Source organism: Xiphophorus couchianus, chromosome 4 (genome assembly GCF_001444195.1).
Source record: "Xiphophorus couchianus chromosome 4, X_couchianus-1.0, whole genome shotgun sequence".
Taxonomy (NCBI): Eukaryota; Metazoa; Chordata; class Actinopteri; order Cyprinodontiformes; family Poeciliidae; genus Xiphophorus; species Xiphophorus couchianus.
In genome coordinates this window covers 12,151,528-12,166,178 of record NC_040231.1, presented here as the reverse complement: position 1 = coordinate 12,166,178, position 14,651 = coordinate 12,151,528, and the positions used below count along the sequence as shown (strand labels likewise).

Below are 14,651 nucleotides of genomic sequence, written 5' to 3'. Positions count from 1 at the left end.
TTTTCCTCACTAACAGTAATAATTTCTGATTATCTTCTCTGTTTCATGGATTGTGCTTCGTTTTTACTTTTTTCTACTCAGTTTTTCATGTTAAATTGCACTCTTTTTTATTAAGTTTGTTATATTATATTGAATACATTTTTCTAAATAAAGACTAACAGAAAGATCACACAGTTCCTTTCATTTTTGATAAAGCCTGTTTTTTCTTATAACAAACAAACCAGATAGAACAAGTTTGGGCTTCTTCGGGGTCCAGAGTATTAAATTATGATTACAATTATCATCCAATATTATATACAGATGTAATTCTAACCTTAATTTAACACCTGGGGACCCTGAAGAAGTCCAAACTTGTTAAATCAGCTTTTTTATGTTTGGTATAAAAAAACAAACAAACACAGGATTTATCAAAGAAACAAAAAGATGAATGGACTGAACTTATGTAGTGCCTTGCTAATCATTTTGACCACTCAAAGCACTTCACACTACAGTCACATTCACCCATTTACACCGATATGCAGATCGGTAAGCAACAAAAGTGCCTTGCCCAAGGGGACCTCAACATGTGGCAGGAGGAAGCTGAACTCGAACTTACAACCTTCTGATCACAAGACGACCACTCTACCCACTGAGCCACAGTCACCCTGAAATCTTTTTTTAAAAAGCCACTGCATGATCCTTCTGTTAACCTTTTTTAAATTCCGGATTTAAACACATTTCACTATGAAAAAGTGCAAGTGCAACATAAAATGTGAGTAGAGAAGGTAAAATAAAGGACAAACCATAAAACTACAAAAATAGAGAGAAAGTAAACAGAAATCATTTCTATTACAAGAAGAATTTTAATTCTTAAATTAATCGGTTGCTATAAATATTGAGCTATGTGTTGTGGCACTGTGCCATCTGCCACTAAAAAAGTGAAGGGAAAAGGGCTAAAGTAGAGGAAGCAGCCATCGTTGGGTAAGGAATAGTCTTAGATTTAGTGCTGATACCTCAAGACTTTTAGGTGATTTTTAAAGCATTTCTTGCAGTTTCTTGAACACTTTTGGGGGGCAATTTACATTGACCAATTGACCTAACCTACATGTTTTAGGAGATGTGGGGGGAAACCAGAGTACCTGGAGAAAACCCACGCAAGCACGGGGAGAACGTGCAAACTCCACACAGCAAAGATCTGACACATCCTCCCTGTGAAGCTGCATTGCTAACCACTGCATCACCATGCTGCCCGCTTTTTTTCTATTTCAAATTCATCTTAGCGTTTGATTGTTTTTTGAATTGGGTTAAGAAAGGATCTTTGTTCTAGTTGGTTAATGGGGGGAAAAAAACTTGCCTTTTTAATTTTTGTCATGACAGAGCGTCGCATGGCATGATAGTTAAAGTGAGACGTTCTTGATTTTCGTTCACTCTTTTCCTTCTTTTTTCTGTTTCTTCAAACATAGAATGTTTCGTAGTTTTTTCCAAACTGAAAGCTTTGGCTTTTTCCTTTTACCATCCTGCATGGATTTAGGATCTGGGTTGTCCACATTCTCCTGGATGGTTTCTACAGCGAACTCCGTCTTTGCCGTGGATTCCAAATCCGTGGAACAACCTGATGAGGTTTCTTCTGAGAAATCCTCCTCAGAAGAAACCTCTTGATGTAAAATGTCAACCTGGTCAGGTTGGCTCTCTGAATCTTTCTCCTTCTCTTGAAAATCTGTAAACTCTTGTGATGTTTTTTGTTGTGGATCTTCCTTCTCATCTCTCAGAGAGTTGGCAAGCTGAAGATCCTCATCTTCTCTTTCCAATTTAATATTTCCCTCACAACTTACTTGCTGATATTTTTCTGCTTGTTGTGTTAGTGCAGCAACATCTGTTTCATATCTACAATTCAGCTCCTTGTACAAACCTTTAATCTTCTCTAACTCAGTCTGCGCATCCCTTTCCTTTTCTTGCAGGAATTTTATATCTTTTGCTGTGTTTTCCTGGAGGTCGGCATTCATGGCTTTTATGTTGTGGAGTAGCGCCAAGTCTTCCAAGTGAGCTTTTTTCTCCTCAGTTATTTGCATCTGAAGATTTTCCACCTGCTGTTGAAGTGAAGAATGGCTTGCTTCATACTGGCCTATATTAGATTTTAAATGTTTTGTGAGCCCGTTGAATTTCTGCTGCAGAGTCTGAAACTCTTCTGTCATTGTTTCATAGAGATGATCTTGCTCAGCTTTCAGTTTGGTGATTTCCTCAAGGTCTTTCTTCGCTCTCTCAGAACTGGCTTCTCTTTCACGAGCTATCTCTTTCTTGTATGTTTCTACTTGGGCTTTAAGTCCAGAAACATCTCTATCATACTTCCCGTCGAGTTCTTCATATGAACGTTTGACCTGGTCCAATTCGTCCTGCAAACTTTTTTCGCTGCTTTGCAGAAATTTGATCTCTTTTGACATGTTTTGAAACATATCTTCCTTTTCAGCTCTTAGATTTTCAAGGAGCTGTTGTACCTCACTATCCCTCTCTTCACAAAACGTTTGTATCTCAGCCTCCTGCCTCACCAGAGCAATGTCAGCTTCATACTTAGAGCAAAGCTCCTCGTAAGAAGTCTGGAGTTTGTCCAGTTCTTCTTGGAGGGCTTTACCTTTCTCTTTTTCAGCCTGGATTTCTGACGAAAATGCTTCCTGGCTGAGGAGATGGGCCGTCTTTAATTCGACAAAGTCTTGTTGCAGCATCTTCTTATTCTTATATCTCACATCATTGTGCACCTTGGAAGCAAGGATCGCAGCGCTGACAGCTGCTGGATCACTAAGCTTCTCTACTCTCTCGAGTTCCCTCTTTGACTCTTTGGACTTGTTGATGAAGACTTCTTTGATAGCTTTCTGCCTTTTTAACTGGAGTTTCGTTTCTTCCAGCTCTTCTTCCATGTGGGCCAGTCGTTGGTTATCTTCAAACCTTTGGGCTCTCTCCATTTCCAAAAAGGCACGCAGCCTTTGGATTTCCTCGTGTAAAACATTCGGGTGCACAGGAGGGAACCTGCCTTGGGAGTTGTGCTGGAATCCCCTTCTCATCTGGGGTCCCATCTTTCCATTGTGGTATCTTGGGTTTTGATGAAACATTTTCCCTTAAATAGTTATCTAAAATCAGTCGGTTTCTAAATTACCTGAACGGTATTTGAAAAAGCTTTGAGTATGTCTGAACTGGTCAGCGATATAGCAAGCAATGAAAGATATGCAGAATTGTGTTCTGTACATATATGTCTAGTTGATGACATCACACAGACTGCCTCACTAGTGACATCACAGAATCTTCTTCTGCTGGTGGTGTTACATCATCTCACCAGTAAATTTCATGCTTTTTATTCTTGTTTACATTCAAAATAGTCTGAACACTGACACTAGCCACATGTACTGCAGGTAGATTGTAGTAAAGCATTGATTAACGCCTGGTTGTAAAATTTGTTCACTGGACTTGTAGCCATTATTTGGTGCCCATTGTTGGACACCACACGGCAGGAACGAACCCGATCGAACCGTTATACCAAGGATTTCTGTCGGCTAGTGTGGTCTCAGGTTTTGAAAATGGGCCGACAATCGGCCGACAGTTCTAAGATCGTGTTGTCTGCGCTGGGCTTTACACTAAGGAAATGAGGAAGGGAGGGTCAGTGGAGAGCACCAGAGTTGAGCCTTTTTTCATTCAGTGTCATTAACAGAAAGAGAAAAAGGCCGGAAGAGATGATAATGCCGATAATTAAAATGACGTCGATAGTTTTAATTTATCGTACGATTGATTTACCGTTTATCGCGACAGGCCTATTTACAAAGCTTTCTTCTCTTAATAAAACACATCTTCATTTGGCTTTTGGTATTTAACTCTTGTATTGTTTTCTGATCTAAATGTGTAAAATTAACCTTTTTGTTTTGGCTATTTAAATAAATATTAGAATTAAATTTTGCTTACATTCATACACACACTTATGTGATTTCTTTTTGAATCCATGAGTTTATGTTTTTCTTCTGTAGAGAAAAGTTAATGTCTCTTTGATTGTTCATCTTGCTTATCCCAGATGTTTGTTTACGTTCTGCTGCATCTGTAGTCTTTATACATGCACAGATATATTTATGATTATTTAAACTTATTTCTTTATTAGTAAAAATGTTTCTTTATCTACAATTCTGTATTTTTAAAAAGAAAATGGGAGAGGATATGCGGCGTTTTGAGGAAATTGTTGATTTCACTACAGATTCAACTCTTTCGAACGACAAACTCAACTTCTGATGAACTGAGCGATGCTGCCGTTTTACAAATTCATATGACGTGAGAAAATGTTTCAATTGCAGTTTTGCAAAATACTCAAATGTTGATACGGCTGGAAGAAAACCACATGCTAGCACAAAAAAAATAATTTTATCGAATTTATTTATTTATTTTTCTCAAAATTGTTGTGAATTTTAAGGTAATTGAAAAGGCAGCTACTGTGTTGGTAACTCAATTGTTGGTGTACTCTTGTGTTTAAAAGCAATACTATGAGCAGGGAAACTGGACTGAAACAGTAATTTTATGGATCTCAAACTCTCAATCAGTCATTCTGTCCTCTCCACTAAACAATCATTCTGTAAAATTAGATACTGCAGCCACTCTAACTGTGTAGATTATTTTCTGGGCTCATATTAACCTATGCACAGACACAATGTTACACTCTGAAAGGGGTTCCTGTGATTCACATCTGTGTGTGTGTGTGGGTGGGCTTGCGTGGGCGTGTGTGTGTGTGTGTGTGTTTAAGCAGTGGACTCCACTGTCTGTAATTGGCTGCAGGGAGCGACGGATTCGGCTCCTGCTTGTTATCAGACTGAAGCCAAACTGTCTCACCCAGACAGACGCAGCAGACATTACATTTGCACATAAACACCACCAGTGGAGGCGCAGCTGTCACAGAACATCACTATGTGAGATGTTCAGGCATTAACCATGGGGAGAGGGTCCCTGAATGCATCATCATAGAGATTTTAATAGTAATACATAGAGATCTGATAGTTACAGATTAGTCAGATTAGTGCAACAAATGTAAAAGGACAAGATTAGCATGTTACTTGAAAAACGTCAAGACAGTGATTGACCGTTACTTGGGAAATATTGGTGCTTACATAGTAAGTTACCAATGCACATTTAACACTAAATGTAATAAAAACCTGTCAGGAATAATCTAATAATCCGGTTCCACTGCAGGTCAGTTGAGTCATTAACTCTGAAAAATTACTCTTAAAATTATTCTTGCCCTGGCCTAAACGATTTTGGTTGCAAATAAATGGACTTTTTGTAAAGTCATCTCTTTCAGAAAAGCGTTATGTGAAGCGTTTTTTTCCTGAAAGTGTCTGTGAGGCATTAAATATATATTTTTTTCTCTCCTGTCTAGACAAGAGACCTTGTTGAGATGTTCTCAGTGCAAGATGGCTCGCTACTGCAATGCAGCTTGCCAGGTAGGAGAGTCTTTGTGTTTATTATTCCTGATGTTAGGAACACACAATTATGTTCAAAAATTAAGATATACGTCCAAATGAGGCTTGTTTGCCCGATTAGAAGTGCTTTTTGAAAATTAAAACCTAAAATCAGATCTTTAACCTCTCATTTACTCCATATTTCTTTATTAAAATGTTTTATTTGTCAGATGTAATCTCTAATCCTGAATCAATCCTGCTCATTTCCCATTCAATGACCTTTGCCACACATAAAAGAATAAAAACAATCACGATTAAGATTTATTTTGAATTATGCAAACTTTTACTGATGAACCAAAGATTATTCCATGAAACAACATGGAATGTTGTTCCATGTTTTGTGTTTAATCCTCACAAAACATGGTGAGGATTAACTAATTGGTATTTAAGAGGAGAAAAAATACATTGAACTACCCGGACAGAACAAATTAATCTACAAATTATTTATAAAAGGATGGAGATTTTATTATGAAAGTATTAATGTTAAAAACTCAAATGACTGATTAAAATCTAAGGTTAATAAAAAGTTGGTTTGTCTCTAATACGTCTGAAGAATCAGGATTTCTTATAGAGGGATTATCAGTCCACATCAGTTTGGTATAATAATTTATTTTCTCATGCTGTGATAGTCGGTTGTAGCACGCTGACAACATGCTAGCTAATGTTAAAACGGCAAGATAAATGTGTGTAACCATGGCAACAAGTGAGCGTTTAAAGACCGCCCAGGTCTTTCTGCAGTCAAGTTTTCCTCGCGCATCAGCTGTGTTTACAAACAAATAATTCCTCTATACTTTTGAGTTGTTATACCTACTTTGATTCAAAGGGAGAAGTGAAAAAGGAGGATGAATTTGAAGCCTGAGGAACGGTTTAAAGTGTCAGCTTTCCACACCAGAACCAAAAGAATGCCTAAGTTTGGTCCAAAATGGCTGCTCTGCCACTTCTCTCTCAGGTCCTACTGGGGTTCTTAGATTTACGTTCACACACTGTGTTTTGCCTTAAAGAATGAACAAGATTACAAAGAAAACAATCAGTTACGCTACGATTGATTGCGAAGTTAGAGCTGTCTTATCATACAGCCACAGACAAAAATAAAATGTTCTTATTTTTTTTCTAACACTACTTTTAAATTGAGATTCAAAAATGATCTACATGTTCTCAACCTGTAATCAAAGACTCCACTAATTCATTCATGAACAATCAATATGTTTCTATCAACTATGGATTATTTCAAAGCTTTTTGAATTTCTCTGCCAAATTTGCAAACATATCTTCACAGACAAAACTTCAATGGAAATAAGAGGTTGTTCTGACTAAATCTGAAGTCCTGAAAATACGTTTTACATGGCATTGAGAAAAGCCTTTTTTGTATGTGAAAAGTTAAAACTGAAGTGTAATGTAATAGAAAGATGCCTGTGTGCATTTCATCCAACAGTGTATTAAATGACCCTGTTCTGCAGAAACAAGCGTGGTATGGCCATAAGAGAGAGTGTAAGTGTCTTCGTCGTCTCCTGCCCAGAATCCCTACTGACTCAGTCCGTCTGGCTGCGAGACTCAGGTTTGCTCTGGTAAGTTTCTAGAAATTATCCTTGTTATTCTCGCTCAGAAAACATGTGGAAACAAGATTCTATCTTTATTTTTTTTAACCATGTAGCGTTCTGAAGTTTCAGTTTTTGAAATCCATTTGTTCCTAAAAATAAAATAAAACTGCAATCTAGCTACATCGGAAAGTGGTGTTATGTAGTACACTAAAAGTATACAAATACGTGTAAAACAAAAATGACATTAATTATACTCTCCTTTGCTATTCAGTTAAATCCTCCTAAGACTGTCGGTAATGAGCTCTACACTTTAGAAGAACATGAATCAAGTAAGTATCTAATGTAAAACTTTGTTTTCATAGTTTATTTGCTATTGTTGTGACAGTTTGTTGGGTTCTGGTCATTTCCTCATTTGCCATTTCTTGTATTTCTTTTTGCATTTCATCTTTTTCAGCTACAAAATGGAGCCGTCTTTAACTGGTTGTTTTGTACCAATCATGCATGAGTTCATATCATTCAGGGAAATGCTTTATGACCTCTAATTAATTACCTTTAATTAATTAATTAAAGGAATCTTTTTTAACCTAAAAAGAGTTTACACTAAGGAAATTATCTGTCAGCCAAAATGTGGTCATTGTTATTATTTGAGAGATTTTGATTGAGCTTATAATTCTACATAGTTAATTTTAGTGAGATAAAAATTGGTTGTAATAGACAGAGATAATGTAAACTTATAAATGTTTAAATAAAGGTTGGGGCTGGACGATAGAATGGACCCCCAGAATGCTTCAGTGAAATTATTGAATATTCTATCACACTTATTATCGATCGATATTGATCACAATACTCATTGTAAGTTTTACATTCTTGCAGACTTGAATTTGATGTCTGAGCAGAAGAAGCAAGGGCTTTCTCAGCTGGCGTCCATGTTGGAACTGTATGTACAACAGGAAGAAGATTCTGACCTGACACAGGAAGTGACATCAGCCCTGCCCACTTCCTGCAGGGATCCACTTAGCCTCATTGCAAAGGTTGGTGAAATGAATATAAAACCTATTCTGCTTTCCGTAGCTCAAGATAAAAAACACATAGAAGTGTTTCATCCTACAAAAGGAGAAATACACAACCTGCCTTCATTAGTTTAAGCCTCCACTCCTCAGTTATCTGTTTCACGCTCTGCTTCTGTAATCGTATTCTTCTGTTTGTGTATTCTCACAACACATCAAGTCTTGTTCATTCAAAACACACAAACCACCTTCACAAGGTTTTAAACTGCAGCGTGAAAGGATGCTTGTCTGGAATTTGCTCCTTCTGTATTACCTGTGGGCCTTTGCTGTTTCGCCGTTCTAAGAAGTGTGGCTGTATTTTGTCCGTCTGTTTGCTGCTAGTGCTCAAAAATTGGAAATTGGGGTTTTGACAGTAAAAATACCCTGCAGAATTACTTTCTTTTAAGTATCTCGGCATTTTTTTCTTGTTAATTCATGTTTATTCTGGAGATAAAATGATAAATTTAACATAAGCCCCCAGACATAAGTTTATTAAATTAAAGCTGTTCTCTGAGTTATTAAATTCATAAATCTCTCATTAATAATTTTTGTAGTAAATGCAAAGATAATGCGCACCTTTGAGCAACGAGTGCTCAACACGTACATGTAAGTAGTCTAAGAAATTACCCAGCTAAATTACTTGAGTAGAAAAGTATTTGGTAAAAAGGCTACTAAAGTACTGAGTAAGTTACCAAAACATTGATCATTTAATATTTTAAAATTACAACATCAGATGGACCAAAATATAAATTTTTGGTCTGTCTTATATTCTTTTTGGAAAGAATATAAATTGTGGTCCTGAACAGAAATTTTAATTTTGGTATATTAAAGGTCAAGATGAAAATTATCCATATAAATAACATAATTACAAAATAACAAAATTAGGCAAAGGAGAAATGTTCCAAATCAAGATATAACCAAAAATCTGGTGATTTTTATTTTTTTAAACAAGCCTGTTCTTTATTAATTGAAGTTACTCACAGTGGGTAAAAGATCCAGAAATTTAGAAATTTAGTAGTGATACTTCATTGTACGATTACTCAAGTAAAAGGGAAAACTACAGTGTAGTGAAAAGTTTTTTTTTTTTAATTACTAAAGTAAATATAACTGAATAAATGTAACTGGCTACATTTAATGTAGATTGTTGACATAGAAATTCTTACACATTTGCATAAAGATGCTACTTTTTCTGAGATTGGGTTCATGTGAATATGTTGCCGTTTAATTCAGAGAGATTTTGATTTTTACGCATAAAGTATTTGTGCTTTTATCAAAGTTGCATCCTGATGTGACACAGAAAGGCTCTGCTTTGATTATATTTTTGTTTAACATCTTAAGTGAAAAGTGTCTCAACTGCTGCAGAAATTTTGACTGACAAAATATTTACAAAATATTTCTGTGATATTTTTGTTTGCATTTTGTTTGGTTTAATTCAAATTGTGTAATTCATAGATTGCCAACAGGGGGCACTGTTACAGCACGGACATGTGCTTTGAAAAGAAATTGTTAAATTTATTCCCTGATATTCATTTCAGCATGCCTCTGTCTGTGGACTACTTTTTGTCTTTTTTCATGCATCTTTTTTTATTATTATTTTCCTCTCCACACGCAGGCCTGTTTGTTTGGCTGCCTCTTTTCCTCCTCTCATGTTTTCTCTTTTTACATTACAAATGAGGACTTTAGTATTATCTACTTGGAGTTTTCAGGAAGCTTAACAAAATAGGCCGTTACTGTATGATGCTCATGTTTGTGACTGTGTGTGTGTTTGAGGCTGCTCTGGTTTTTGGGAAAGAAAAAACATTCTTTGTACCAACACCTCCTCTCTAGTCCTAATAGTCTTACATAAACAAATACATTGTATGGATTCACCCTGACTTACAAAATAAAGCTACACCATTACTGTTTTGAGTGCAACCAAAGGGAATACACATACAGATAGCTGGTGTACATAAAATGAACAAAAAAATAATAATTCTCACGTTCTTTAGGGAGTAGTTTGTTCATTCAGCGTTGATTGTGCAGCATTTCAGTCTCTGACCACCGTCTGTAAAGTCTGCCTGTGTTTAGCTTTGTCATTGGAGTTGATGTGCATCTATAAGTCATGCAGATTGCTGCGGCATGCATTTGTGCTCATCCACACTGCTATGTTGTAATATACTGTGACAGATGAGATATGTCCTATGCACATGGTATTGCTTCCCCCAGGCAGCCCCCGTCTCCCAGGAGTGAACACATGTGCTGTGGATCGGATTTTAACGTCCGACCGCAAACGGTTCTTTGTTCAAGCCTGCATGCAAGCCTTCAGGCATCAGAGTAGCATCCCTGAGTTTACATGGACTTTCCTTTACTGCACAAATTTCTTATTAATGGGACGGTATTATGTAAGATGGGCTGTCTTGAGCTTTAGGTCATTGTATAATGTTATTACAGCATCAAATACATGCCTGAAGTTTTGCCTTGATTCTTTCATGCATGTCTGAGAAATACTTGAATCTCCATGGCAACTGTTGAGCTCTGCAAAATGCCTGTGTGGACCTAGCCCCGCCTTCGAGGCGCAGCTCCTGCTCAGAGCTGCAGTTTCCAAGACGCTCCCCCACTCAGCTCCTATAGACTAGCCAGCAGCAACACCTGATAGAACTGCACATCTGCTCAGCCCGTTATATTTATGTTTCTAAACTTCACCTCTTATGGTTATATTTGTATTATTAATATTTAACACCTTAGATGGAGTAGCTTGTCAAAGAATAAGCAACTTTCCCTCAATCAATAAAGTCTATTCTATTCTATATAAACTTCTTCTCAGTGCAACGCTGGTAAAAACACTGTTAGAGTTGATAGAAGAGTGATGTTGTAATGACTTCCTGAAAGAGTTTCAGAAAGAGGTTTTAACGAGACAGATCTCCAATTTTAAGTTGTTAAATTAGGAAGTAAAATTAATTTTAAGGCATATTTGATTTCAATAGCATTTTTATTACAACTTGAATTAACTTAGTTACTAGGTCATGTTATAAAACAGCAATGTGTGCCTGGAAAAACGCATAATACCTGCCGCTTTAAACATTTAAAATTTTAGAAAAATTGCATTTTTTCATTTTGTCATAGGCCTAATTGTGGGAATTGCAATGGGAAGAGAGATAAAACTATGCTGTAATATTCATTACTAATTTATAGAGGCAATTTATCACAGACAGATTATATGTAAGTAGTGCTGTCAATCCATTAAAAACATTAATTGGATTAATCACGTTTTAGCATTGTAATTAATCACTTTGCTTAACTTTATCAGCTTGAAATGCAAACATACATGTTTTTAAGAAATGCTTAAGAATGTTTTATTGTCTCAAACATCTCGGTCTTATAAGTTTCATATTCAAGAAGGTTTAAAAAACTAATTAGAGATCTCATGATGTCCAATACATTTATGAAGAAAATGCATTGTCGTCTTTTCTCTTGCGTTTGAGACTCTGCATTGTGGAACGGCGAGTAACGCGCTGCTTTGAACTGGCTAACCCTCTGTAGTAGAAAGGCTTTCAGGTCAAAAATACAGGTAATGTGATTAATCTGCATTATGTAATATTAACGTGTTTAACATTTTAGATTAACCACATGCTGTAACGTGTTAATGTTGGCATCCCTGATATAAATACACAACTCCACCAGTTCTCACCAACGACCCAGGAGTGAGTAAATTTGGTTTTATTTAGACTCACGTGTCCTGGTTGTAATAATTTTCTCTCTTTTTGTTTTGGTTGGTTGTAATAAAGTTTGTGCATGTCTGTAGTAGTAAGTTTTGTTTGCTTGTACGAGGTTCTACTTATTTATTGTCACACCTTGCTTTTATTTTTCTCGGCGATTAGTTGAGAACTTAAACGGAAAGAAGACTCCTTCAAATGTGTTTATATCAAACGGAGAAGTTGGTGATCTTCCAGTTTTTCATGGCTGAAAGTAAATATTGTTCTTTGAAATTGATGTGCAAAAAGTGTTATTTAAAACTAAAGTTTTTTTTAGCTAAGGGATTTAAAAGTAAAAAATTACATGTTAATTTTGCTAAATAATGTAAAAAAAAGAGTGTAAACATCGTTCCTTCCACCCACACCACCTTGATTATGTTTGTTTAGTAGTTTGGACTCATTAACATAATCCATGTGTGAATGTGTCGGTATGTTCAGCCTTATCTATGCAGCATTTTCTGTATCTGTGAGCCTAGCTGGCAGATTCATGGGCGCAGCCTAATTAGCTTAGGCTCTGCAGAATCACGCACACAGCAGAGCGATCCAGCTTACTGTAATGACTTTGACTTCATCATGAATGCAGACACAGAAAGTGTAATGTGAAGGGAAAATAAAAACCATTTGCTTAATTGACAAAGATTGGCTGTGTGTGGGTGGGTGTGGTGGGAGAGGTGTCCTGGGAGAAGTGGGGAGAAAAAAAAGGGAAGAAGAGTGGGTAGGAAAAATGAGTGACATGAGGGAAAGGGAAGGAGAAGAGCAGATGGAGGAAAAGGAGATGAAAATGAAGAAATTGGTAGAGATGGAAGCAGTCGAGGGCAAATTAAAAGGATTGACACACTGGTGTGTTAAAGGGTATTTATCATTTTTATAGCTTTTCTTTTTCAATTGTGTTACGGCTCGTGACTTAAGATACTTATATTGATTTCCACAAATCAAATCAAATTTGAAAAAGTACAAATAAAAGCTGAAGTCGGCTGACAACTCAAACGAAAGTTGTTAGAAAGGGAAATTTTACGGTTGTAACGCCTAAGTTGCATTAGTGCATATTACTGTATTACTTTCACCCATAAATAAAGTCTCCAGCTTGTTTTTTGTTCATAAAATGGTGATTTATATGGTGATTTTTTCCAGTGAGGCAGAGGAAATTAGAGCCATTTAAGAGCAGTGATTTGGAATCCTAGTAAACCGGCACCCTATCCAAGAATATAAAAGCGTTATGTGGCATATCCGCGTCGCCTGTAATTTACCACGGTGACAAATGGCTAATGACGAAAACTGTAATCAAAAACGCCAAAATCCTGATGATATTCACCTTAATGTTGTCATCTCTGTTGTGGTTCGTCATCCATCTCAGGCACAGAGATGAAACATCATGCTAAACATGCAGCAGGATTCTAAGCGAAGAGCCGTTATTGGTTTAATATTATCTGTGGGCATCAGCGGAAATTGTCTGAGGCTGTTTTCACACCTTGTAGTCCGGTAGACTTGGTTCAATATGGGCGAAAAGTTACAACATTTGTCACATTTTTAGCTGGTCCAGTTCGCTTTCGCAAACGATACAAGTCCTTTGAAAAACCTGTACCTCTCCTCGCCTGTGGTGGCGCTGCACCAACAACCACTGATGGAAATGACACAAAAATCTCAGAAGAAGAGTGCCGCTTCCTTCTTCAAGAAGTATAGACAAAAATGGAGTAGCATCAGATTTTAGCAGCTCTAGTATTTCTCTTTTATTGTTGGTAAAAGACCACGAGCCATTTCCTCCGCTAGCTTTGGACTCACGCATTTGTTTTGGCTGTATTTACCCAGAATTCCCTGTACTATAGTCCACTTCCTCTTATTGGAGAGATATCCAGTCCACTTGGCGTTCACATTTAGATGAACCAGAGTTCACTGTTTTGGTCCACATCAGAGTCCGATTGCACAAACGAACCGAACTTTCTAGGTAAACAAACTGGAGTCGATTAAAATGAACTAAAAAGAGCTGGTGTGAATGCAGCCTAATGGTCACAGTAAAAGAAGAAAGCATTGTCGGACCAGAAACTTTATGCTCACAAACACATACCATGATCACCTCAGTGGTCAGTTTTCTCTTGTTTGGGTTGATTCATCTCCCTAAAACAAAGGTCCTAATTTAAAAAAAATACATAATCTTGGAGCAAGGAGTACTCCCAACATAGAGACCGTTTTTGATTGGTGTGGGCCAATGCCTACTCTTTATTTCCCATCTCATCCGTGGAGCGCCTCCACATTTTTCACAAGGGCAAAATGCAAAGCTGAATAAATTTTGATGTTTTGTATTATTCAGAGGTGATTTTTTAAGGGGATATAAAAATGTAAGTGGATGTGAATTTAACAGTTCTTAGTTCCAGATGAAGCTGCCACCGTCTGTTGTCTTTTTTTATCATCATTGTCTCCTTGACGGCTCATCCTGTGCTCTCTTAAGCTTTGCTGTCTTTATTCTTCTTTATTGACTCTGATGGATTTGTTACTTTGAAGAAGGGTGATAAATTACTAAAAAGTTGCTGTTTGTGTATTTTATCCAGTGTCCCATTGTGCTACTAAAGGAAACTCACAAATTAACCTGTCACGTTGAGAAGATGACCTGTTAAAAGACCTGTCTGCTGCTGGGCTGAGACCCTTTAAACATAATAAAACAGTGTATTATTGACCCCCTCCTGGCCTCATGCCTGACATTTCACGCCTCTGTGATGAAATATATTTTTAGTACAACACTGGACAAGACTCACAGGTTTTATTTCTTGTATCTGGTTTGCTATTCAAGCCAAAGTAAAAGCCCACACTCAATGGAAAGTACTTTAATTTGGTATTTAAACATGATCATGTTTAAATCATTTATTGATTTATTAACCTAAATGATGT

The 14,651-nt window shown here is 36.8% G+C and overlaps 1 protein-coding gene across 1 annotated transcript in view; it reads left to right on the top strand.

Moving 5' to 3' along the window:
* The window catches only part of smyd3 (SET and MYND domain containing 3), a 75,343-nt gene that overhangs the window by 18,121 nt on the left and 42,571 nt on the right, over positions 1–14,651 (top strand). The window contains exons 2-5 of the mRNA XM_028016064.1: positions 5,375–5,438; positions 6,914–7,021; positions 7,266–7,323; positions 7,868–8,025. Coding sequence (XP_027871865.1) covers positions 5,375–5,438; positions 6,914–7,021; positions 7,266–7,323; positions 7,868–8,025 — 388 coding nt within the window. The remainder of the gene's footprint in view (positions 1–5,374; positions 5,439–6,913; positions 7,022–7,265; positions 7,324–7,867; positions 8,026–14,651) is intronic.